Source organism: Amphiprion ocellaris, chromosome 2 (assembly GCF_022539595.1).
Source record: "Amphiprion ocellaris isolate individual 3 ecotype Okinawa chromosome 2, ASM2253959v1, whole genome shotgun sequence".
NCBI classification, from domain to species: Eukaryota; Metazoa; Chordata; class Actinopteri; family Pomacentridae; genus Amphiprion; species Amphiprion ocellaris.
Genome location: NC_072767.1, coordinates 39,688,968 through 39,709,039, shown reverse-complemented (window position 1 = coordinate 39,709,039; position 20,072 = coordinate 39,688,968). Strand labels below are relative to the sequence as shown.

At 39.0% G+C, this 20,072-nt stretch overlaps 1 protein-coding gene across 2 annotated transcripts; it reads left to right on the top strand.

Annotated features, from left to right (window-relative positions):
* Positions 1-2,096: 2,096 nt before the first annotated feature.
* atp8b3 (ATPase phospholipid transporting 8B3) lies at positions 2,097-20,061 on the top strand. Of its 2 annotated transcripts, XM_055019437.1 has the most exons (29): positions 2,098-2,349; positions 2,660-2,750; positions 3,020-3,084; positions 3,463-3,554; positions 3,688-3,801; positions 5,003-5,101; positions 5,716-5,777; positions 6,493-6,565; positions 6,830-6,900; positions 7,459-7,550; positions 7,688-7,846; positions 8,819-8,907; positions 8,995-9,188; positions 9,285-9,493; positions 10,511-10,542; positions 10,678-10,834; positions 11,148-11,336; positions 11,486-11,598; positions 12,026-12,193; positions 12,530-12,641; positions 12,780-12,855; positions 12,948-13,071; positions 15,705-15,891; positions 16,043-16,266; positions 16,374-16,457; positions 16,538-16,762; positions 17,659-17,797; positions 18,039-18,169; positions 19,654-20,061. In XM_055019437.1, the coding sequence occupies exons 3-29, from the start codon at positions 3,060-3,062 to the stop codon at positions 19,846-19,848; spliced, it is 3,435 nt and encodes a 1,144-aa protein (XP_054875412.1). In that variant the 5' UTR covers positions 2,098-2,349; positions 2,660-2,750; positions 3,020-3,059; the 3' UTR covers positions 19,849-20,061. The 2 variants fall into 2 exon arrangements, with proteins under 2 accessions (XP_054875413.1, XP_054875412.1); XM_055019438.1 differs by lacking the exons at positions 17,659-17,797; positions 18,039-18,169; positions 19,654-20,061 and having other exon boundaries at positions 2,097-2,349; positions 16,423-16,457; positions 16,538-16,683.
* The last annotated feature ends 11 nt before the right edge of the window (positions 20,062-20,072 follow it).

Below are 20,072 nucleotides of genomic sequence, written 5' to 3'. Positions count from 1 at the left end.
CAGTAAATCACCCAGAAAGCACAGAATTAAGTAGTGTAGCCAAAGTACTTCCAGCACAGTCACATTAAAAACAGCATCAGGGTTCCTATCAACAAATGACCGTCTGTTATGGTGCATTCCTGAAATGTAGCATCTTAGTTACTGCTGTGTTCAAGCTACTTGAGGTTTAGCAGTATGTATATTTTGATTTTGTATTGAGCAAATTATGAGGAAGCTGAACTTGTCATCTTGTGTTTTTCTCACTGGCTGCTGATGCCACAATATGACTGGATCTTAAGTAGATCTAATGTAGAATTTTATTTATTTTTTTGCTACGTGGCATGTTTATCAGTTGGTGAGTTTTAAGAATTTTAAAGCTGTTAAAATAAATAAGAAGTGTCACTAATGTTTGGAGAGCTTGTTTTCTTTTAGCATCTGGCCCATAACTAGCTTGAGTAATGTAACATTATATGAAGATAGACTAATATGGTGCCTAAAGCCTAATCTTTATGTAATAAATTTATGTTTAACCTTGAAAATCTCTGATATCATGTCGCAAACATTGAAGGTTTTACATATCTTCAATTTATATCTTTTAGCCAGAATATTCTTCTGAAACCATACACAAGTAATTCATTATTTCATTTTTCTGTTTTGAGAAGAATGTAATATTAGGTATCACTTTAATTGTATTACTTAAATTGCAGAGTTTGAGCTATTTTATTTTGAAATACTGGATATAAATTTTAATATCTAACTATTTTGAGATTCTAGGTTGATTTTTGATCCAAACCAGCAGGCTTGAAGAGACGAATCTCATTTGTGCGTATGTTGTGAGGTTTGACAACAGCTGGGCTACGGTTAAACTGTTGAGGTGGGAAAGTCTGGCCTGTTGATTGTCATTTGTTGTGGAGGCTTAAGAGCACCCATGCCACACCACTGGTGCATCACCCTAACCACTCTGCTGCAGAGCCCAGCTGTAAAAATAGATAGGAGAGATCGCCCTAGATATGCACATGCAGTCACGTACAGACACATATAAGACAGAACATATGCACACCTTCAGCTGTTGATGTGTGGCCTTTGTGGGGGCAGCCGCCTTAGGGAAGCGAAATGAGACAAAGAGATATGAAACCACAAATAGTACATTTAACTGACATTGACTGAACATCAGTTTAGTGAGGTCCCTTTTGTTCAGAGCTGCCGTTGTTTACAGAGTTACCCTTTTTGACCTTCATCTGATGGTTAAAGTGCAATGGAGGCTCATCTCCACCAGGTGGCATTAGATTCATGAAGAAGCCATGAATGCTTATTAGGAAGGCCTTCAGTAAAGAATATAGAGCTTTTATCTCAGGTTAAATATTAGTTTAAATAGAATTAGTGTCATGAAAAATACTTACCTATATTAGCTTTTCCATAAATGTTACAAGTATACATATTCTAGACCTTGAACAAAAATTTATCATACATATTTACATGTGTATGATATATAAAATATGTTTTAAGAATGGAAAAACTAATTTTTGGTTCAATGTTTCATTTTAATCTGTACGTTTATGAATTATTGATTTTTGCCAACCCTCACTTTAATTTTTGTTGTTCTGATGGTTTTGCATTCATATGGAGTGCAAAAATAAGATGTGGTTACTTATCTGCCACCTAACTTGACAAACATAAGCCAGAGTGCAGGCAAGTTTTAATTTATAATCGGTCTTTTTATGCGCACTTTTGATCACATCCAAGATTAATATGAAAAGAACTTAGATTACCCGATAGAGAAAGATTGTGTGAAAAACATACAAAAAGGCATGTACGCCTTGTCTGAGTACAAATGTTCCTCTGTTTTCACGTTCTTGTAAACTAATACTCCCACTGCTCCTACAGTGCAAAACCAGCATTATCGTGCTATCACAAAGTCTTTCTAGAACACTTAATTATATAGGTCAGGTTAAAAAAACAAATGACCTCAAATGCCAAAGCCAGTGTTTCTGGTCTTTTTACAGTTTAATTGAAGCGGAAAATTAGATAAACACTGGTCTGATACTTGATATGCTTATACTGTCCTTGGTGCTCCTCCTCCATTCCTCTTTTTTACCTCAGGTAAGGTGCATGGGGAGTACAGTCTGGGATGTCGGAGGCTTCACCTGGGAGAAAGAGATAGGTGGGGCCAGGGTCGTGTTGCACCACAATAATAGAGGAAGGTGGATGACACTGATTTGCGTTATGGAAATCAGCTGAACAATGTTTATGAAAAAACAGTCCTGCTAATCGCTATCTGTGGTCGGTGGAGCTTCGTGACTGGAGGCTCAGCTCTGGCTCCTAGTTACAAGTCATTTACAAGAACTCGAGGAGAGTAATAGCCCGCTGCAGGTAAATTCATGACTTTTTCTGAATCATGTGTGTTATTCATATGACTAAAAAAGTTGCTATTCACAGCTTTAGTGGCAAGATTTGTGCAGACTGGTTTAGGGTAATTCCAGGATTCACTCTGTTCATTAGTTGACAAATGTGATCCAGGTATTTATTGGTTAACAACTGATACAACATAGCTTCCATCCTTTAGCCATACACACTTTATCTGGTAGAGTATCACGTTGTAAAATTTTGCACGACTTGTGCTGTCACTGTGTTGTTCCTATGCTGATGAATCTATTATGAGTTTGTTATGGAAACTGTGCAGGTTTGATGCAAATGTTGGCATCTGGGAAGCTTCAGGTCTCTCAATAGGATTGCTCATTCGGCTTCCATCAAAGATTCATCAAGAAGAGTGGGTATGTTTCTCAGTATTTCATCATATAGAAGACAAGCCCAGAGTTGCCTTCACTTTACCTTAGTAGCATTTTGTTTATGTCAGAGTAGTTAATAGAGGATAGAGGATTGCAGGTGAGCATTTTGGTCAGCAGCAGTGATTTATAACCTTCTGTCTGTTGTGCTAAGGTAGAGGTAAACATGACAACACAATGTAATGAGTTACAAGACTGATAAAGTCTTGTTGGGGGGACATGAGAAGTCATATCATTGTGTTTCCTACTTCGTGTAGCATAACTGGAGTCTGTGAACATCTAAGTCTGTACAGCGTCATGGCCAAGGAGAGTGTTCAATCTGGTACGTCTTTTTTGATCTCCATAACTTATTTCCTCTGTTTTTTAACTGCTGAAACATGTTCGTTATTGTTCATTTGAAATAAAATGCACCACATTGCTGATATCTAGTAACACAGAAGTTCTATATGCTGCTACCTTCATGCCTAGATTTAAATGTTTTCCTATAGGGCGTTATGTTTCCTCAGCAGATGCTATTAGACTAATTTTTGCCTTCTTGAGGAACTAATGGGGTGAGATCTAAGAATCCCTTCGATGGATGGTTAACAGCAGTACGCTATATATGCTTGCGCCCAAACATTCACACTTTTTCATCTGTTGTCTGCTGATGGGAGTTATACATGAAGTCACTGCATGGAAATGGTCTCTGTCTGTCTGGCAGGCCTCACATGGGAGGTGAGGGCAAACAGCCGCCACTACCACAAACACAAACAGAAGAAATCCTTCCTGTGCTTCCACTGGGGGCGATACGCAGTGAGTCAGTCCCACATGTACTTCCACATGGCAACGTAACACCTGTTGGCATGCAAAGAGACAGGCTAATGTGTTGTCGTGTATGTATATCCTTTTCTGTCTCTCTAACTCTCTGCCGCTTTCTGTTTGCCAGGATAATGTGATGCGCAGCTACAAGTACACTCCTCTCACTTTTCTGCCATTGACGCTGTTTGAACAGTTCCAACGAGCAGCCAATCTCTACTTCCTCCTCATGACGGTGATGCAGGTAGATTGAAGGCTGTGCTGTCCCCTCTCACTCTTTTTACATGTTTTGAATTTTTGATAAAATCTTACTTAGTTTTAGGTGCTTTTTGGGCTCAGCTTTGGTCATTGTAAGAATATTCATGCACAGTCAAGGTGGCTGTCTGGAAGAGGAATACAAAAAAAAAACGTATTTTTTTTTCACAACATGTTTTTTTACAAGATGATATACATATCCTGTTCTTTTACATGGCTCCCTGTGTCCTTGGAAGTATCTGAGACATAATCTTTGAAGACACTGACTCAAAATATTCTTTTTTATCTGTAAAAGTGAGGGTGGACAAACCATGTTCTTGTGGAATTTTAGCAATTCAGTTCAATTCAATTTTAATTATATAGCGCCAATTACAGTAAAATTGTCTCGAGACGCTTTACAGAACCCATATGCCTGATCCCCCAGAGCAAGCCAAAAGGCGACAGAGGCAGAAAAACACCCTTTTAAATAGCTCTAATGTGGGGGGACCCATCTGCCTGCTGGCCGATGTCGAGAGGATAAGGAGGCAGACACAGAGACACTCTGGAGACTCAGATGACGTAGGTTGAGAATAAGGTTTTACTGAATTCAGGTGAGGTGATACAACAAAGCAGCACATTCATGTTAGCATTGCCAGCTGAGGATTCTCTTCGACCTTTGGTAATATATTGGGTTGGGAGCAATGCCAGATTTAGACTACAAATTAACATGGGGACAACTCATCTGCTCAAGCACGTCGGACTAGACAATATCTAATCTTTCTCATGTACATATTAGCAGGAGAGAAGGCCTGAACATGGTCACAGCCTTTGTTCTGGAGAGGTAAATAGGAACAGGGTTCAAAGGTGATAAACTGTACGATAACTTGAGGTGACTCATAGGATCTATGGGATGATTTAACTGCAGTTGACAGTTGCAACCTATATGATGTCTTCAGCTAACAGCTGCAGGGAAATTGCAGCTGTTAGCTTCCTTAGTAGAAAGAAAGAGTAATTTTTCCTCCACACGTCATGCACTTAATGTAGTTTTGATAAAATACTCTTAACTCAAGATGCACTTTCAAGCTTTCAACCTTTGTTTTTTTTTCCTTTTACATAGTTTATGATACTTCAACAGGTCCTTTGTGTGTGCGCTTGCTGTTTATGTAGTACATGTGACCATGTTTCCTTTTCCTTCTTTGTGTGTTCTCCAGTCTGTCCCTGTTATGTCACCCATACCGTGGTTCATCACCATCATACCGCTGAGCGCTGTACTCTCTGTGAGAGCCGTGAAAGACCTCAGCAACGACATGGTGAGACTGCTTTGTGCCGTGATTTTGGGTGATATGATAGCTCTGAGTTTCACCTACCTACTCACTCACAGATGCATGAGCTTCAACACAAACATATGACGGACCTCACGCTTACATTTATGCTCTTGGCACTTAAGCATGTACACACTCTTTTCTCTCCTTCATTGTCCTCATTGACTCCTTGTCCTCTCCTCATTGACAAAACCAGTCATCCCAGTAGCATTAATTTTCTCTCCTATCATTAAAGCTTTTCCTTTTAAATGCAGGCGTGATGTTTTGCATGGAGAATTCTCTGGTTAAGTGCATCACTGAGTTACGGTCGTTAACAGCTCTGGGTGAAACGCTTGCTTGACCCCTCTCTATTGACTAATCATTTAGTGGAGGGTGTAAATCTCCCAGCTGGTGTCACTGTAGAGCCCCGTAATGGCATTTCTCCTTTCTCTTTCCTCCTGTTCAACCTTTCATGGCCACTCTCACTCCCTCTCACAGGCTTCCTGTCCATCACTCTTAACCTCCATCCTTGTCATGCTTCTCAACCTACCTCTATCTTTTCTCTCATTCCCTTTTCCCCCTCTTTCCATCTGTCTCCATCCTTCTCTGCATCTCTGGTCCAGGCAAGGAGACGGTCCGACTCTGAAATTAACTCCCGACCCTGTGACGTACTCATCTCCCAGAGGTGAGGACAAAGACAGTGGGTTATTCTCTCCTTAGTCAGCACAGCTCCACTTTGAAACAGCCCTATAATGAATCTCTAATGAAGTGTGAATGAGTGAATCGCTGGATGGTCCCTTTGTGCATTAAAGCAAGGCAAAATTACAAAGCATTTTCTGGACCTGTCAGAAGACAAGACCTATGACCAACCTCTTGATGATGTCTTGTGTGTTTACTTTAGTCTGTTTTTGATAATCTTACATTCCAGATGTTCTCCTTTCCCTTGTTGACTTTTAGACATTTGGGCTAATGTGTATAATCATCACTGCCCTATAAAAAAATCAACCAATAAAATTGTAAATGCATTAGTTTTAGTTAATTGCTTTATCAGACATTTGATGCAATACAGGCTACTGCTATTTTCAAAACAAATATATTTAGAGAGTTTACTTATAGATTGTAAATAAGCATTTTTTGTGTTTCTGTACATGTCACAATTGAAACTATAAGTGTTTTGATTAAAGTTTTTTTTTTATCAAAAAGCAATAATTTGGTAAATTCTTGTCTGTTTTTTATTATAGTAGTGTATTTTGTTTAGATTGTGATTACTGATAGTGTTGTATCTCTACTACTACTTTTGATCTATTAAAAACAAATTGGTTGAGTATGTCTGAGAAATTATATGAACATTGATTTTTTTCCCTTCCAAATGTTCATTCCTCATCTGTCTTCTGTCTCAGGTTTAACACAGCACAGTGGAAAGATTTGTGTGTGGGAGATGTGTTGCGGATCCATAAAGACCAAGTCATCCCTGTGAGCCTCTCAATTCATAAAGCATTGAAATTAGCAGCAGTCTTTTCAAAAGAACATCTTTTGTTTCTTTGATAGTTGACAGCATTGGTCAGTGGTAGGATAAGACTGCATATTTTAACCTATAGTAGAGACAGCTGTAAATAAACACAGTAGCATATTTTCAACTTGTAACATGCAATTTAAAATGTTTGTTTATACTCCATGAATCTACTTGAGCAGTAACTTTTCTTTTTATCCCCTCCTATATTGTGTCTTTTGGTGCAGGCAGATCTTCTCCTTCTGTGTAGTTCAGATCCTCACAGTCTGTGTTACGTGGAGACAGCTGATATTGATGGGTGAGAAACATATCCTTCTGATACCTCTTTGTAATTCTATAAAGATGAATCACTTATTTAAAATGTGTGCTCTTAATGTTGTTTATAGCAAAAGCAGGGGTGCATTTTTTAATATTCAAACAAGCACAAACAATTTGGTACTGCAACATTAAAAATATGAATGCACAACCAAATGCTGAAATGCATTACAAATGGCACAAACTGCAACTTAATGTTTCCAGGGGGCACTAAAAAGTGATGAACATGTCTGAGATCCACTTTTTGTTGCCATAGTGACTCATGAAATCATGGAAGTCAACAGTTCATCAGTTGTGTTGGAAAATGACACAATTAAGAACAAGTTATCGATTGTGTAATTCTATAAGCTCTAATTAATTTCTTCTGTACTTAACAGTATGTAAATTTCTTTATTGAACTTGTGAGCCACTGCAATGAAGACTGAGTAACTATGGTTATTCATATTGCCTACATATTACCTTGACTTATTAAGTACTTTTATTATTTTTGGTGAATGAATCAACCCTTCAATGTTGACTGTAACATTTTTTTTTTCTTCAGGGAGACCAGTCTCAAATACCGGCAGGCAGTCAGTGCTACACACAATGAGCTGACCTCTCACCCCTCAGAGGAAACCCTTGGTGCCTTTGATGGTGAATAAATGTTTTTTCATAAAAATGCAGATTCTAACTCCTTATTCAAAAGCAGAGTAAGAAGTAAACCAGCAAAGTTACTATGAAACTGCATACTTGTCCTAAGTAAGAGCAAATGTAACCTCTTATTTTTACAGGTGTTGTACTCTGTGAGGAACCCAACAACTGCCTGTACAAATTCAGAGGTCAGCTCCAGTGGAGAGGAGAGTGTCTTCTCCTGGACAACGAGCATATCCTCCTGAGGGGAACAGTCCTACGCAACACAGAGTTTGCCTACGGCTTAGCCATATACACTGGTACTGGCAGAGGAATGTATTCAGTTTAGACACGTGGATATGATCATGGATTAATGATTGCAGTTTTTATTTATAAAATGGATACTAGCTACTTTTAAACTTGTCTGTTAAGTCTAAAAATGGCATTGATTGAAAGAGGTTCAAGAAAAGCTCTTATCTATTGCCCAGTGGCTTCCAGAGGTTTATGATAACAGAAAGAAAACTGTTACAAAATGTTACCAGACCACGTATCCTCATGACACCTTGTACTGTGGCCTCCACTCACTTCAATGACAAATTTTATTATGTGAAATACAGTCTACCGCTAATTATGGCACTAAGTACTTAACTCCTAAATACGGGTGTGTTAACATGTAGATTCCTCCTGTCTTCTAAGTGATCATTGATTGGATGTTACCAGACCAGGCAGAGGTGCCATGTATCTCAAAGCTGTGACCCTTTCAGTTCTGGTAAAGCAGATCAATAGATCAAATTCTCCCAGAGATGGGTGTTATAGCATCCATCAGAGACTGTCTATTGGTGTGACCCTAGTTCAGCCCGATTATAACTCTAACCAACCTAACACCTGACATGACCTACTTTAAATTAAGCAGGATCAGAGCTGACATATTATTGCTGTTGTAGGATGAAGTTTGAATCAGTTTTCTGCCCTTGAACTGTTTGTCATTTTTACACATGAAGTTCAACATCTTTCAACAGTCTATGTGAGATTGAGACAACATCACCGGAAAACATAATGTGATACTTTATTGATCCCTGCAAGGAAAATTCTCTCTTCCCCTGACCTCTCCGCACCGAGGTCAGACAGCCCTGGAGCTGGTAGGGATTCAGCATCTTGCTCAAGGGCACATCAGCAGAAGCTTGCTGACATGAGGGCTTGAACTCTCACCCTCTGGCTGCAGGATGATCCTCTGACTCACTTGGCCTGGCCGCTGCAGCGATAGCATCTAATAGTTGTCTGTTTTATGCCAGGCACGGACACCAAGATCCTGAGAAACTGCGGGAAACAGAAAGTGAAGACGACTCAAACGGAAAAAGTTTTCAACAGAATGGTGATCGGGGTGAGTGGGTAAAGGGCAGGGGGATGACAAGCACGAGGCATCTTGTGGAGTTGTTCTAAACTGTGTGTCTATATTCTGGATTTCTAGATAGTCCTGTCCTTGCTGCTAGCAGCTCTGCTTCTTGCCATTGGCAGTGGTGTGTTTTCGAGTCAGGTCATGAGCCAGACATGGGTTCTGTCTGCTCTGGTGGTTAACGGCAATCCAGTCTACACCGCATTCCTCATCTACTGGAGCTACATCATCCTTCTCAGTCCAGCTATGCCCATAGCACTCTATATCTCGTCAGTTCTACCTACAATACTGCAATCGTGTGTGGGCGGGGAGGAAGGTAGAAATACACGTGATTGTTTGTGTGCTGTGTGCATGTGTGTCTGCAGGTATGAGGTGATCCGCACAGTCCACAGCCTGTTGATTGGCTGGGATTTGGAGATGTATTGGCAGCCTGCAGACAGACCGGCCCAGGCCAGAAATACCTCACTGACTGAGGAGCTCGGCCAAGTGGGCTACCTGCTGAGTGACAAAACTGGGACACTAACCCAGAATCGCCTTCTCTTCAGACAGTGTTGCATAGCTGGGGAGATCTATGGTAACGATATTGTCAGTCATTTCATTACAGATAAATAAAGCGAAAATGCCTTATTAACTGGTAAAAATATGTTTCTCTATCAAAGGTCACATTTTTTGATGTAATATTGTAATTTCCAAGTTTAAAAGAAACAACACCATGATACTGATATAAAAAGTATATTTTTGCTCATGCTACATAGGTATTTCCAACCATGTCGTATTTGTTTTTTGCACCTCTGTTTCCACTTTCAACACAATTACATCAAAATAGTATGTAACATGAAGATGCCTCCCTGCAGCTTTAATTGTCATCTATGCAGGCATGTCAGGAAGTGGTTATTTTGTTTATAATGTCAAGATAAGCCATGTAATGATTACTGCTTTTGTGGAGTAAAAACTTTGAAGTTTGAAACTCAGGAACAGAAAATTAGATGACCTTGCACAGTTCAGTTGAAATAATTGTTTTAAAATATAGTCACAAAGTGTGAAATTGCATAATACTTTGATTGCAAAGGTGTAAAAAAGGCTAGATGTTGAACACTGTCCATCAAAACGTAAAGAAACAATCATCATGACTAAAAAGTAAATGTGAAAACACTAAAAAAAATTCCTCTTTTCAGCTTGACACAACAGCAGCAACAATGAGACAATGTTCACACTTGTGTTACCTTAAGGGTGACTGCTTGACAACTGATTGTCTAGTTTTTGCCCAAGAATGTGTGAATTTACAAAACTGTTTTGCAAAGAAAGAAAATTACTGTTGTTTATGTAACAGAGTTTGCTAATCCCCAGGAAGCAAAGTTTCCTTGGAGGTTTGCGGTGGTACAATGATTACTCTGGTGAGACAACCTCAGATAAACTCAATAATTCTCAAGAGAGGCAACTGGAGACACTTAACATGATCATATGCAGCCGCCATCTAAACATCTGCTAAATATTTAACACCAGCTCTTGTCAGAATAACGTCATCCTTCCTTCTCAAAAATAGCTACGTGTGTGATTCCAAAACATAATAACTTCTCTGCTATTTTCATAGGTGATGCATCAGTCAGGGAAGAGGACATTGAGGTACCTTATTAACACCCCAATCTACATTTCTGAACTGTGTTTTGTTCTTTTTCTGCCTTACATGTGCATGTTACACACCAGATAATGCCATTGCACACTGACTTTTGCTGTGCTATTATTTTCCCCTTCCTGTAGCCCATGGAGTTAAGCTGGAATCCGTACTCCTGCGGTGGTTTGTCCATGTCAGCTCCCAGCCTTGTGGAGAAACTCCGAGGACAGCAGTGTCCACTCAGCAGACAGTTCCTTACTGCACTGGCTTTATGTCATACTGTCACGGCAGAGTGGAAGGAAGGTGAGGCTTTGTGCGTACATCAGTGTTTTTTGTGATTAATAGGGTTTTCATCCAACTGGTAAAAGTGTCAACCTCAGGCCACAGCTGGTTTCAGGTCAGATATTTTGTGAAATGTGATTCATTATGTTTTTGTCTTACTTGGGCTGATGCAACGAAAGGAACGCTGTATTTTCTGTTATTGTCCAATCTCTAAATCATGGGTCTGAATCTGAAATAATGACGTAGATGACATCAGCAACTGACTGGCACAATGGTCCATTCGTGGAAGACAACATGTTTACGTCTGTCTTGTGTATGAACAACTTTTTTCCAGAGACGCCGGTCTACCAAGCTGCATCCCCAGATGAGGAGACTCTTGTTGGTGCAGCCAGGGAACTTGGCTGGGTCTTTCTTTCCAGGACGAGAGATTTTATCGTCGTCTCCGAGCTCGGTGTCACTCGCCAGTATCAGCTGCTGGCTGTGCTAGACTTCACCAGTCAGAGAAGATGCATGTCTGTACTGGGTGAGAATTAAATACACACTAATACATCTTTTCTTTTCGGACCACAGATATTTCATTTCAGCTCATCACTTGGCCTCAACTGAAATAATCTGTTGGCACCTCTTGTAAATCCACTTGTATCCATACTGGATTTGTACTTTTTGTTTCAGTGCGGGAGCCAGAGGGTGGGTTAAAACTGTACTGTAAAGGGGCGGATATAGTGATCCTGGAGAGACTGCAGAAGGACTGTCCATATCAGGAAAGAACTAAAAGAGCCCTGGAGGTGAAGTACAGTACTTAACTTCTGGACAGAATCAGACTAGCACTTACTCTTGTTTCAGGTCATTATGCTAAGCTTTTGTTCTATTAAGAGTTATCAGTCTAATACTGTAAAGTTGTTTGTAGAGTCTCCTCTTTATCATTTAGATGTGTAAAAGTCAAAATGGACTCAATGTACAGTATCTTCCAATATCAATTATTTGTTTATAAAAGGTTCAGCACACTTGTAAAGATCTATAAAAAGTTGTTGAGCAATGATCAGTAGCGTTTTTTGAAACAAGATCAGGCCAGTTATTAGTTGAGGCACCCCTGCTGTGACCTAAATGTTCATTGTGTGTTTTTTTTCTGTCGATCATTCAGTTTTGCCCTAAAGATAACTCTGTAAATAATGTGCAGCCTCTCAAAAACCCTGTTAACTTATCTTGTGTCAGTTGTTTGCTGAGGCCCGTCTGAGGACACTGTGTGTTGCGGTTCGATCTGTTCCTGAGGCATCATGGGAGCAGTGGAGTAAAACTCTTGCAGAGTCTGCTGCCATGGCGATCTGTGACCGTGATGCTCTGCTGGAAAAGCTATATGATCAAATGGAGAGAGACCTGCAGGTGGGCTCTTTCTCACGGTGGTATTGCATGTTTATGGTCAATCCATAATTTAAAGTGGTAATGCTGATTATTGACACAGTGTGACCAATACTTATAGCTCTTTTAAACAAGCTTGTACTTAAAGGTTTCTGGATTTACGTTTCTCAATATAGGTTTAATATGTGTAGAGCACAATGTAGACCTTTAAGAAGAAGAATCGCTATGTCTGAGGATCTTTTTTTTTTTTTTTTTTTAAATTCTCGTTATGAATTTTAACTTATTATCTAATAATAATCATACTACTATGTAATAATGTGAATATTCTGTGTGAATGCTAAAAAGAATTTGCTCTTGTAGCTTCTGGGGGTGACAGCGACAGAGGATCGGCTACAGGAGGCCGTTCCAGAGACTATTGCACTTCTTCAAGAAGCTGGGCTCAAAGTATGGGTACTGACTGGAGACAAAAAAGGTATTATGACATGCCGTAGCAGGAAGAGGGGTTGGGACCATTTTGAAAGCTGTGCTGTAACTATCTGAAAACAGAATATCACTGTGATTTGTGTCTTTTTCTCACTGATACCTGCCCTTAATTTCCTTGTGCTTGTAGAGACTGCAGTTAATATTGGATATTCTTGCAAACTACTGGATCCTGATACAAGATTATTGGGATGGCAGGAGCTGAGGTTGGCAATGATAAAAATAAACAAACACGCACAAACAGACACATGCACACACTCACAGCATCCCATTGATCTTTGTTTGTTTGCCCCTGCAGACAGATACTCGAGTCCCCAGACCCACAGGTCAGTTTCTTCAAGGCCAGACAGACAGAGCTGTGGGCTGTAGACAAGGAGATGGCTGGTGCAAAGACTTCTGTGGTCCTCACTGGACCTGAGTTGGTAAACACTGGCCTGCACAGTTAATAGATAACTTAAGTTTAAAAAATTGAACGAATAACTCTATTCATATAATTTGCCCGCAATTCGGTTTCATGAAAAGTTGTGTTGGTTATGTCAGAAACATGGAGAGGTCAGAGAAAAGTAGAAATGTAAGTCTCTGCTGTTTATGTTTTAATAAGGTGCTGGACATAAATTTCCATAAATATAAGTTTGTAGGCAGCAGAGTTTTTTTTCCCCAAGAAAACATTTACAGAGAGAAGATGTCTTAAGGGCCTGGAGACCTATTTTCTTATCATGTTTTTATTTACAGCCGCAGGATGACCACACACTTTTTTCTGCCAAAGTTTAAAAAGGTTTGGGTGTTTGACATGAGAAAATTCTGGTCAGTGCTGTTCAGTAGTCATTGCTTTAAAGTAGGTACAGCTGCTATTGATTGTACAGTATATAAAGATGAACTAACCCTCCATGACATCACATATAGGTTTTGTGAATAGAATTTTGAAGCTCAGCGTTATGATTCTAGCTGTAGCCTTCTTGGCAATGAATAACTCAACCTCACTCCCGGTTAATCCAAAAAAGAGCAAAAAGTTGGTGCATGAGTGCAGCTGAGGCCTGATGCATTCCACAACAGGCACTTTACATGGCCACGACTCTTAACTAAACGGCTCACTAAATAAAATGGGATAAGATGAACTTTATTGATTCCTCCTGGGGAAAATTTACACATTAGAGCAGCTACATGCAAGTGAGGCATAGTTAGAAACAAAGTAGAATAAAGAAAAAAATAAAGATATAATAAAGACTATGTACATCTTTTATATGTACAGATGTGGCATGATGTAAAAATGGAAGGTGTAAGACAGAATTATACTTAAAAGTTTTCAGAGTAACAGTGCTACATTATGTTATTATATAGAGGTCAGCAGTGTTCAATTCATGTATTGTATTTGAAGAACAATAAAGATTATGCATAACTTTAAGCCTTAATATAATTTAAATCGGTGGGTTATATATAAATTCAGTTCCTATACAGCTGACATGAACAGGAAAATTACCAATAGAAACCAAAACTGCTTTTTATACCAGGCTGCAAACATCCTTATTTCAGTTGGACAACTGGACATTTTTAAATGGGGGTCTGAGGGGATGACTCACTTTTCGAGTCAGCCTCAAGTGGCCATTTGAGTAAAAGCAGTTTTTGGCTGAAAACGGCGATGTCACATACTGACCACTAGTGTAAAATGTGATAACAGCTATGGATTTGCTTAGTTTTGAGAGCTGCCAGTTGAAATATCTGATCAAACTGCACCCACACAGTCCTGATGGAGCCGATTAATTGCGTTTTTGAGTATTAAACTCAATAACAGAAATGCAGGTCGCATCTAGGGATTGGTGCTGAGCCCTGGTACTACAGGAGCTCTGGGGCGAAATTCTTATGTACCGGACTACCAATAAGTTCCGACGATAACGGTTCTGTTAACAGAACTTTAAAAAGTAAGAAGATCGTTGTGTTGCACATTCTGTGTTGTCACTGTAAGACGTGTCTGATGTGTGTGTGTGTGTCTATGATGTACCTTTGCTTTCTAAATCCAAAACACCGACAGCCAGAACTCTAGGTGTCTGACAGAGGTTCTGTGTCACTCACCTGCAGATCCGTGCAGCAACACACAGGTGGCAATGGAGGAGAAATAAATGTTTAAAACTATGATTAAACTTCACTACAGTTAATGCAGAAAATGTTTGTTGCTACAAGAGTATTAAGTTGTATGTCAGAGCAAAAACATGATCAATTGTCAGAACATTCAGTAAAAGTTCATTACAGACAGAGCTCGAAGTTAATTCCTTGATAACCAGGTTTGTTATGTTTTCCAGCAGCCCAAACATAGAGCTGACTAAAATACATGGACATAGGCAATGATTAAATAAGGAAGCACCTTCAGAGCACAGAACAGCAGGATTTAGTGATTCAGAGGCTGCAGAAAAACTCTGTTTTCTTCACTAAACTATCAAAATCACACAGTAAATATATTGTCAAAGTACTGCATTAATTTTACACTAAGAAGTGAAAAATGAAAAATTTTAGCCGCATAATGTGCTGACATTTACTTATTTGTTTGAATTGGAGCTTTAAAGTCTAATATTATGTTGGACAGTTTTTTGAAACACAATGGATAATATTTTATTTTTGAGTAAAACCTGTGACACTGGTCACGGTGCTCTGATCATCCCATCAACACAACATTACTGTCTACATACATTTTAATTCTTACACAGTACATAGGAGAGAATAAACCAATAGTTTTTCTGTTTTTAGTTTGTTTTCCTCTTAAAAATCAAAGCAAACAAAAAAAACAATTAAAAAGCACAGATAAGAAATACCAGTTATATAAGCAGTATGAGTAAAAGTAGTAGTAACATCAAAATCTTAGCGATACACACATCCTCTCTCTTCTTGTTTCCTCTCAGCCTTTAATACAGACTGATCAGTCACGATGAAAATGCCAGACAAAGACATCTGCCATAAATTGTTAAAGAGGCTGTCAAACCTATAAGCAAAGATGACAGCTCTTTCAAATGTCTGTTAGGGTTGGTCAGTACCTAAACTGAGTTTTTTTGATGGTGTTTTACTTCAGGCAGAGTTTGACCAGAGACCAGAATGGGGGGCCACATTCATGCGCCTGGCAGAAGAGTTTCAGTCGGTGCTATGCTGCCGTGTAACACCTGCACAGAAGTCTGAAATTGTCAAACTGGTCAGGAAACACACCAGCTCGGTCACTATGTCCATCGGTGACGGCGCCAATGATGTAAACATGATCAAGAGTAAGTGATTTGAAATGAGAAGATGACAGTAAATGTTTGTTTGTGGTTATAAAATCTAACCAAAACATGCATTAACTCAGTGTAGTCTGATTTCTGTGCTCATGCTTTCACATTTTTCTTCTTGATCTCTGTCGTCCTTTCCCAACACCAGCGGCTCATGTTGGCGTGGGAATTGCAGGAGTGGAGGGAGGTCAGGCGGTGCAGAATGCAGACTTTGCATTGTCCCAGTTCAGGTTTCTGCAGAGGCTGCTTCTAGTCCATGGCCGCTGGTCCTATCGCCGCATTTCCCTCTTCCTGCATTATTTTCTGTTTAAGACCTGCAGTTTTGCGCTTGTGCATATGTGGTTTGGTATCTTCAACGGCTTCAGTGCTCAGGTTAGAACACATGGATTACATTACATGACGTAAATTCATAAAGTCACATTATGAACTGAAGTTAGAAAAAACTTTCTGCATTATTCCACTGTCTATTTCTCTCACAGTCTCTGTATGAGTCATGGTTCATCTCTTTCTACACTGTCTTCTACACAGCGTTGCCAATTATGTGTTTGGCTATTTTTGAACAGGTCAGACTAAGGTTTTTATTAACTAATTTTCAGATTAAAATGAATTTCGTAATAGTGAAACCTGCCTCTTTGTGTCGTAGGATGTGAGTGCAGAAAGCAGTCTGAAATTTCCCGAGCTGTACAAGTTTGGACAGAGACAGGAGCTCTCCAACCCAATGATGTTGTCCTTGACACTTCTGTATGCTGTTTACGCATCACTTGTTCTCTTCTTCATCCCGTTTGGAGTTTTCTACGACACAGCCCTTGACTTCCAGACCATGGCAGTCACTGTCGCCATGGCAGCCACGTTTACTGCCACAGCTGAGGTCAGGATCACTTTTTTTGTGGATGCAAATGACCTGCCGTTACTTGTAGTCTCAGGTCAAAATCTGACAAGGAGAGCAACATATTTAGCTGATATTGTGATGGTGATACTGACGTGAAGAATAAGGAAAAGAGGGACGTTAGGAAGGGTAATTATGTCGAGATATTGAACTATTATTGTTAATTTTCATGTCTAAAATATTGTCTTTAGACATCTTTAACATTTTCTGGTACTTTACATTGACCATATTATCATATTCAGCGTAAAGAGCTTCATTAACAAATTAGTGGTAGAAATCATAGAATCTACTATTACAAACTGCAATTTATGTTTACAAATTTATTGAAACATTACATAATAGTTTTTTTTCCCCTATTTTAAGAGGCCCAATTCTGGTAGATGCTATACAATACCTTTGGTGGTAATAAAAATATAGGTTTATAGGAAGTCATTTATATCATAGAAATTTTTGATAAAGACTCAGTTTTAGAGTTTTTTTCACTTCTTCTTATTCTTATATTTTGGTCTTAGTACTGTGACTCCTTTTATTGTAGGGTTGTTACATTCTGTGGAGCAGACAATAAGTCTGACTCCATTCTGTTGTGCTGAACTATTCTGTTCTTTCTGTTCTATTCTAATCTCTCGTGTCAAGCAATTCTGTATTCTGTTGTGTTGTATTCTTTTTTTTTCTGTTGTATTCTATTCTATTTTAATCTGTTGTAATCTTATTCTGTTTTATTCTGATGTGCTGAACTCTTCTATTCTGTTCTAGCCTCTTCTTTTTTATTTTCTGTTCTGATTTATTTTCGTCTCTTGTGTTCCATTCTATGTTCAAATGTAACTGTTCTGCATTTCCAGATGTTCCATTCTCCCCTAATAAGTGTTTCTGTTTGTCAGATTGTGCTGCTGACCAGACACTGGACGAAGTTCAATATAGCAGCTGTGTGTGTCTCTGTGCTGCAGTTTTTCATCTGTACAAGGGTCTGCCACAGCACTCTCTTTTTTCAGAATTCACCCAGCAACTATATCTTTCTCGGTATGATTCATTGCAGATGTGTTCTATATTCACTTACAGCTCCTCGCCGTGGCCATTTTCACATCCCAGTGCAATTCAGTTGGAAATAAAAATTATAGAATACAGCCAAAAACATACAATTATATAACATGAACTGTCCATTTGAGTTCCTTTTGTTGTTTTCTGTTGATTTTGTAGAAATTAAGGATCTGTCATCATTCCTGTGGACATGTTTGATTGCTCTCTATGTTCTTTTCGTCAGGAGTGTTTAATAAAGCCTTCACTGATCCAGTTGTGTGGCTCACAGCTCTGCTCACCACCTGGACAGCAGGTGTACCCTCAATGACTGCTCACGCTCTCAGTGTGGTGGTCACCACCCATGACAAGCACAAGGTGAGAAATCTTTCAGCACAAAGAAAAACATCCGTAGTGTAAATAGTACTCTGACTCACCGCATGTAGGATGTGGGTTTACGCCTGCCATTCGTTGTGTATTTTACTTAGCTTTTTTTTATCATCTTCCACTACCTGTGTACTTTCAAAATTCTATTCACTGCAGGAAACAACAATGAGGATAGCAGCCTATTACACTGAATTTTTTTAATTTTGCCACAGATTTTCGTTGTGCAGTAAGTCAGTCCAGCTAGTTTGTTTTACAAAATTATCCACTGTATCTGCTTATAAAGTAATATTTCTCAAAGTGCTGACTATTTCTGCAAAATGTTTGGTAGTCCCCTGGATTTTAAAAATGAGAAATTAGTTAAAATAGGTGAGAGGAGATACACTCACAGAAACCCTTGTTTGTCAGGACTCGCATCTCTTTCCTCATTACCTGCCAAAAACTCTAATGCCCATAAAAAAGAAGCAATCTATATAATCAATACATATGTAGATCTTTATGGGGCACCTAAGCACACAGAACAGTAAACTTGTAGTGTCCAATTTCTATATGTCACACAGCCTACAGCAGCCAGAAAAGTCCACCAGTTACCAGTTGATGTTTTTAAAAATTTATTGTCAATGGTAATTCTCTAGTCATGTGCTACTGTGTTGTAATGGAGGTTATGACATCTCAAATCATCAGCAGCCTTCTGCTCAGCCATCTCTGATTTGCTTAAAACCTCTATCATATATAATTGATGTTGGTGTCTGTGAAATTTAGATTAATATATCAAATAATTTTCAAGGTACACTTTTAAATAATTGCCTGTCGACTCACTTTTAACACGTTTTTTAGTGCATTGAAATTTGAGGCCACGTCTGAAGGACAGTATCTCAGGAACTATTTAACATGACGTCCTGAAGTTTTCACTATTACTACTTATCGTGCCCTTGATTGAGAGTCTGCAAGTGAATGAAAACAGTGTTATGTGCATGTATTGAGCGTCTATCTTTCTTAGTTTTATTTGGAGAAACATTTTAAAACTCCACTGCTCTAGTCTACATGGAATAGACTAGCAATATTTTTGTTTTTGTGGTATAACCTTATACCTTACACCATATCTGTAGACCAAATAACAGTGAAAATTCAGGCATTCATCTTAAATACTTCCTGAGATATTGCCATTGAAACAGAGCTTCAAATTTTAGTGCACAAACAAAAAGAAAAAAAATTGCTGAATGGTGGTGAATATCATAAGTAACTTTGTAAATATCTGTAGATTATGCTATAAAAAAGTCTGACACATCAGAGATGGCTGAGTAGGATTTTTTCGAAAAACACTCCAAGGTGACTGTCCATATAGGATGAGTTTATAGGTATCTTGGGGGCTAAAATGGTGAATTTGTTGCTAATTTATGTTACTGTGTGAAAAGCTTAGATTGTAGCCACAATTTAAATTTGGTCACTTGTGCCATTCTGATCTCGCTGCGATCTAGATCCACAGCATGACCCGTCAGCCAGTGGAACTGAGGTCACAGTCCAAAAGAGGGACGTCTCGGCGCCGTTCCTCTCACGCTGTCTCTCAGGGCGCCGGGCATGGACGCATCATCACCACAGGGACCAGCATCTGCAACCTGCCTGGGCATTATGAGAAGGTGACTGAAAGTAGTACTGATTTACTAGGCCAATAATGATGCCCTCATGGTGCATGAATACTGACTAATTATTGCTATTTTTATATTGGAAAATAAGGGGTCATATTAATTGTTACTGCAATGTAGAATTAAGCGGTTACTCATTATATTTCTGTATTTTAGAAATGTTTTTGGGCTAATTCTTATTGTAGCCGTCATGCTACTGTATGGCTATTTTCCAATAAAGTAAACTATATAATACATAAAGTATGTTATGTGCC

Bases quoted from the DNA above. Each gene is read 5' to 3' on its own strand.
- atp8b3 (XM_055019437.1), top strand. From the start codon at position 3,060: ATGGCCAAGGAGAGTGTTCAATCTG. The intron at 5,102-5,715 runs GTGAGACTGCTT...TCTCTGGTCCAG, and splicing joins AAGACCTCAGCAACGACATG to GCAAGGAGACGGTCCGACTC. The intron at 11,337-11,485 runs GTGAGAATTAAA...TTTTTGTTTCAG, and splicing joins AAGATGCATGTCTGTACTGG to TGCGGGAGCCAGAGGGTGGG.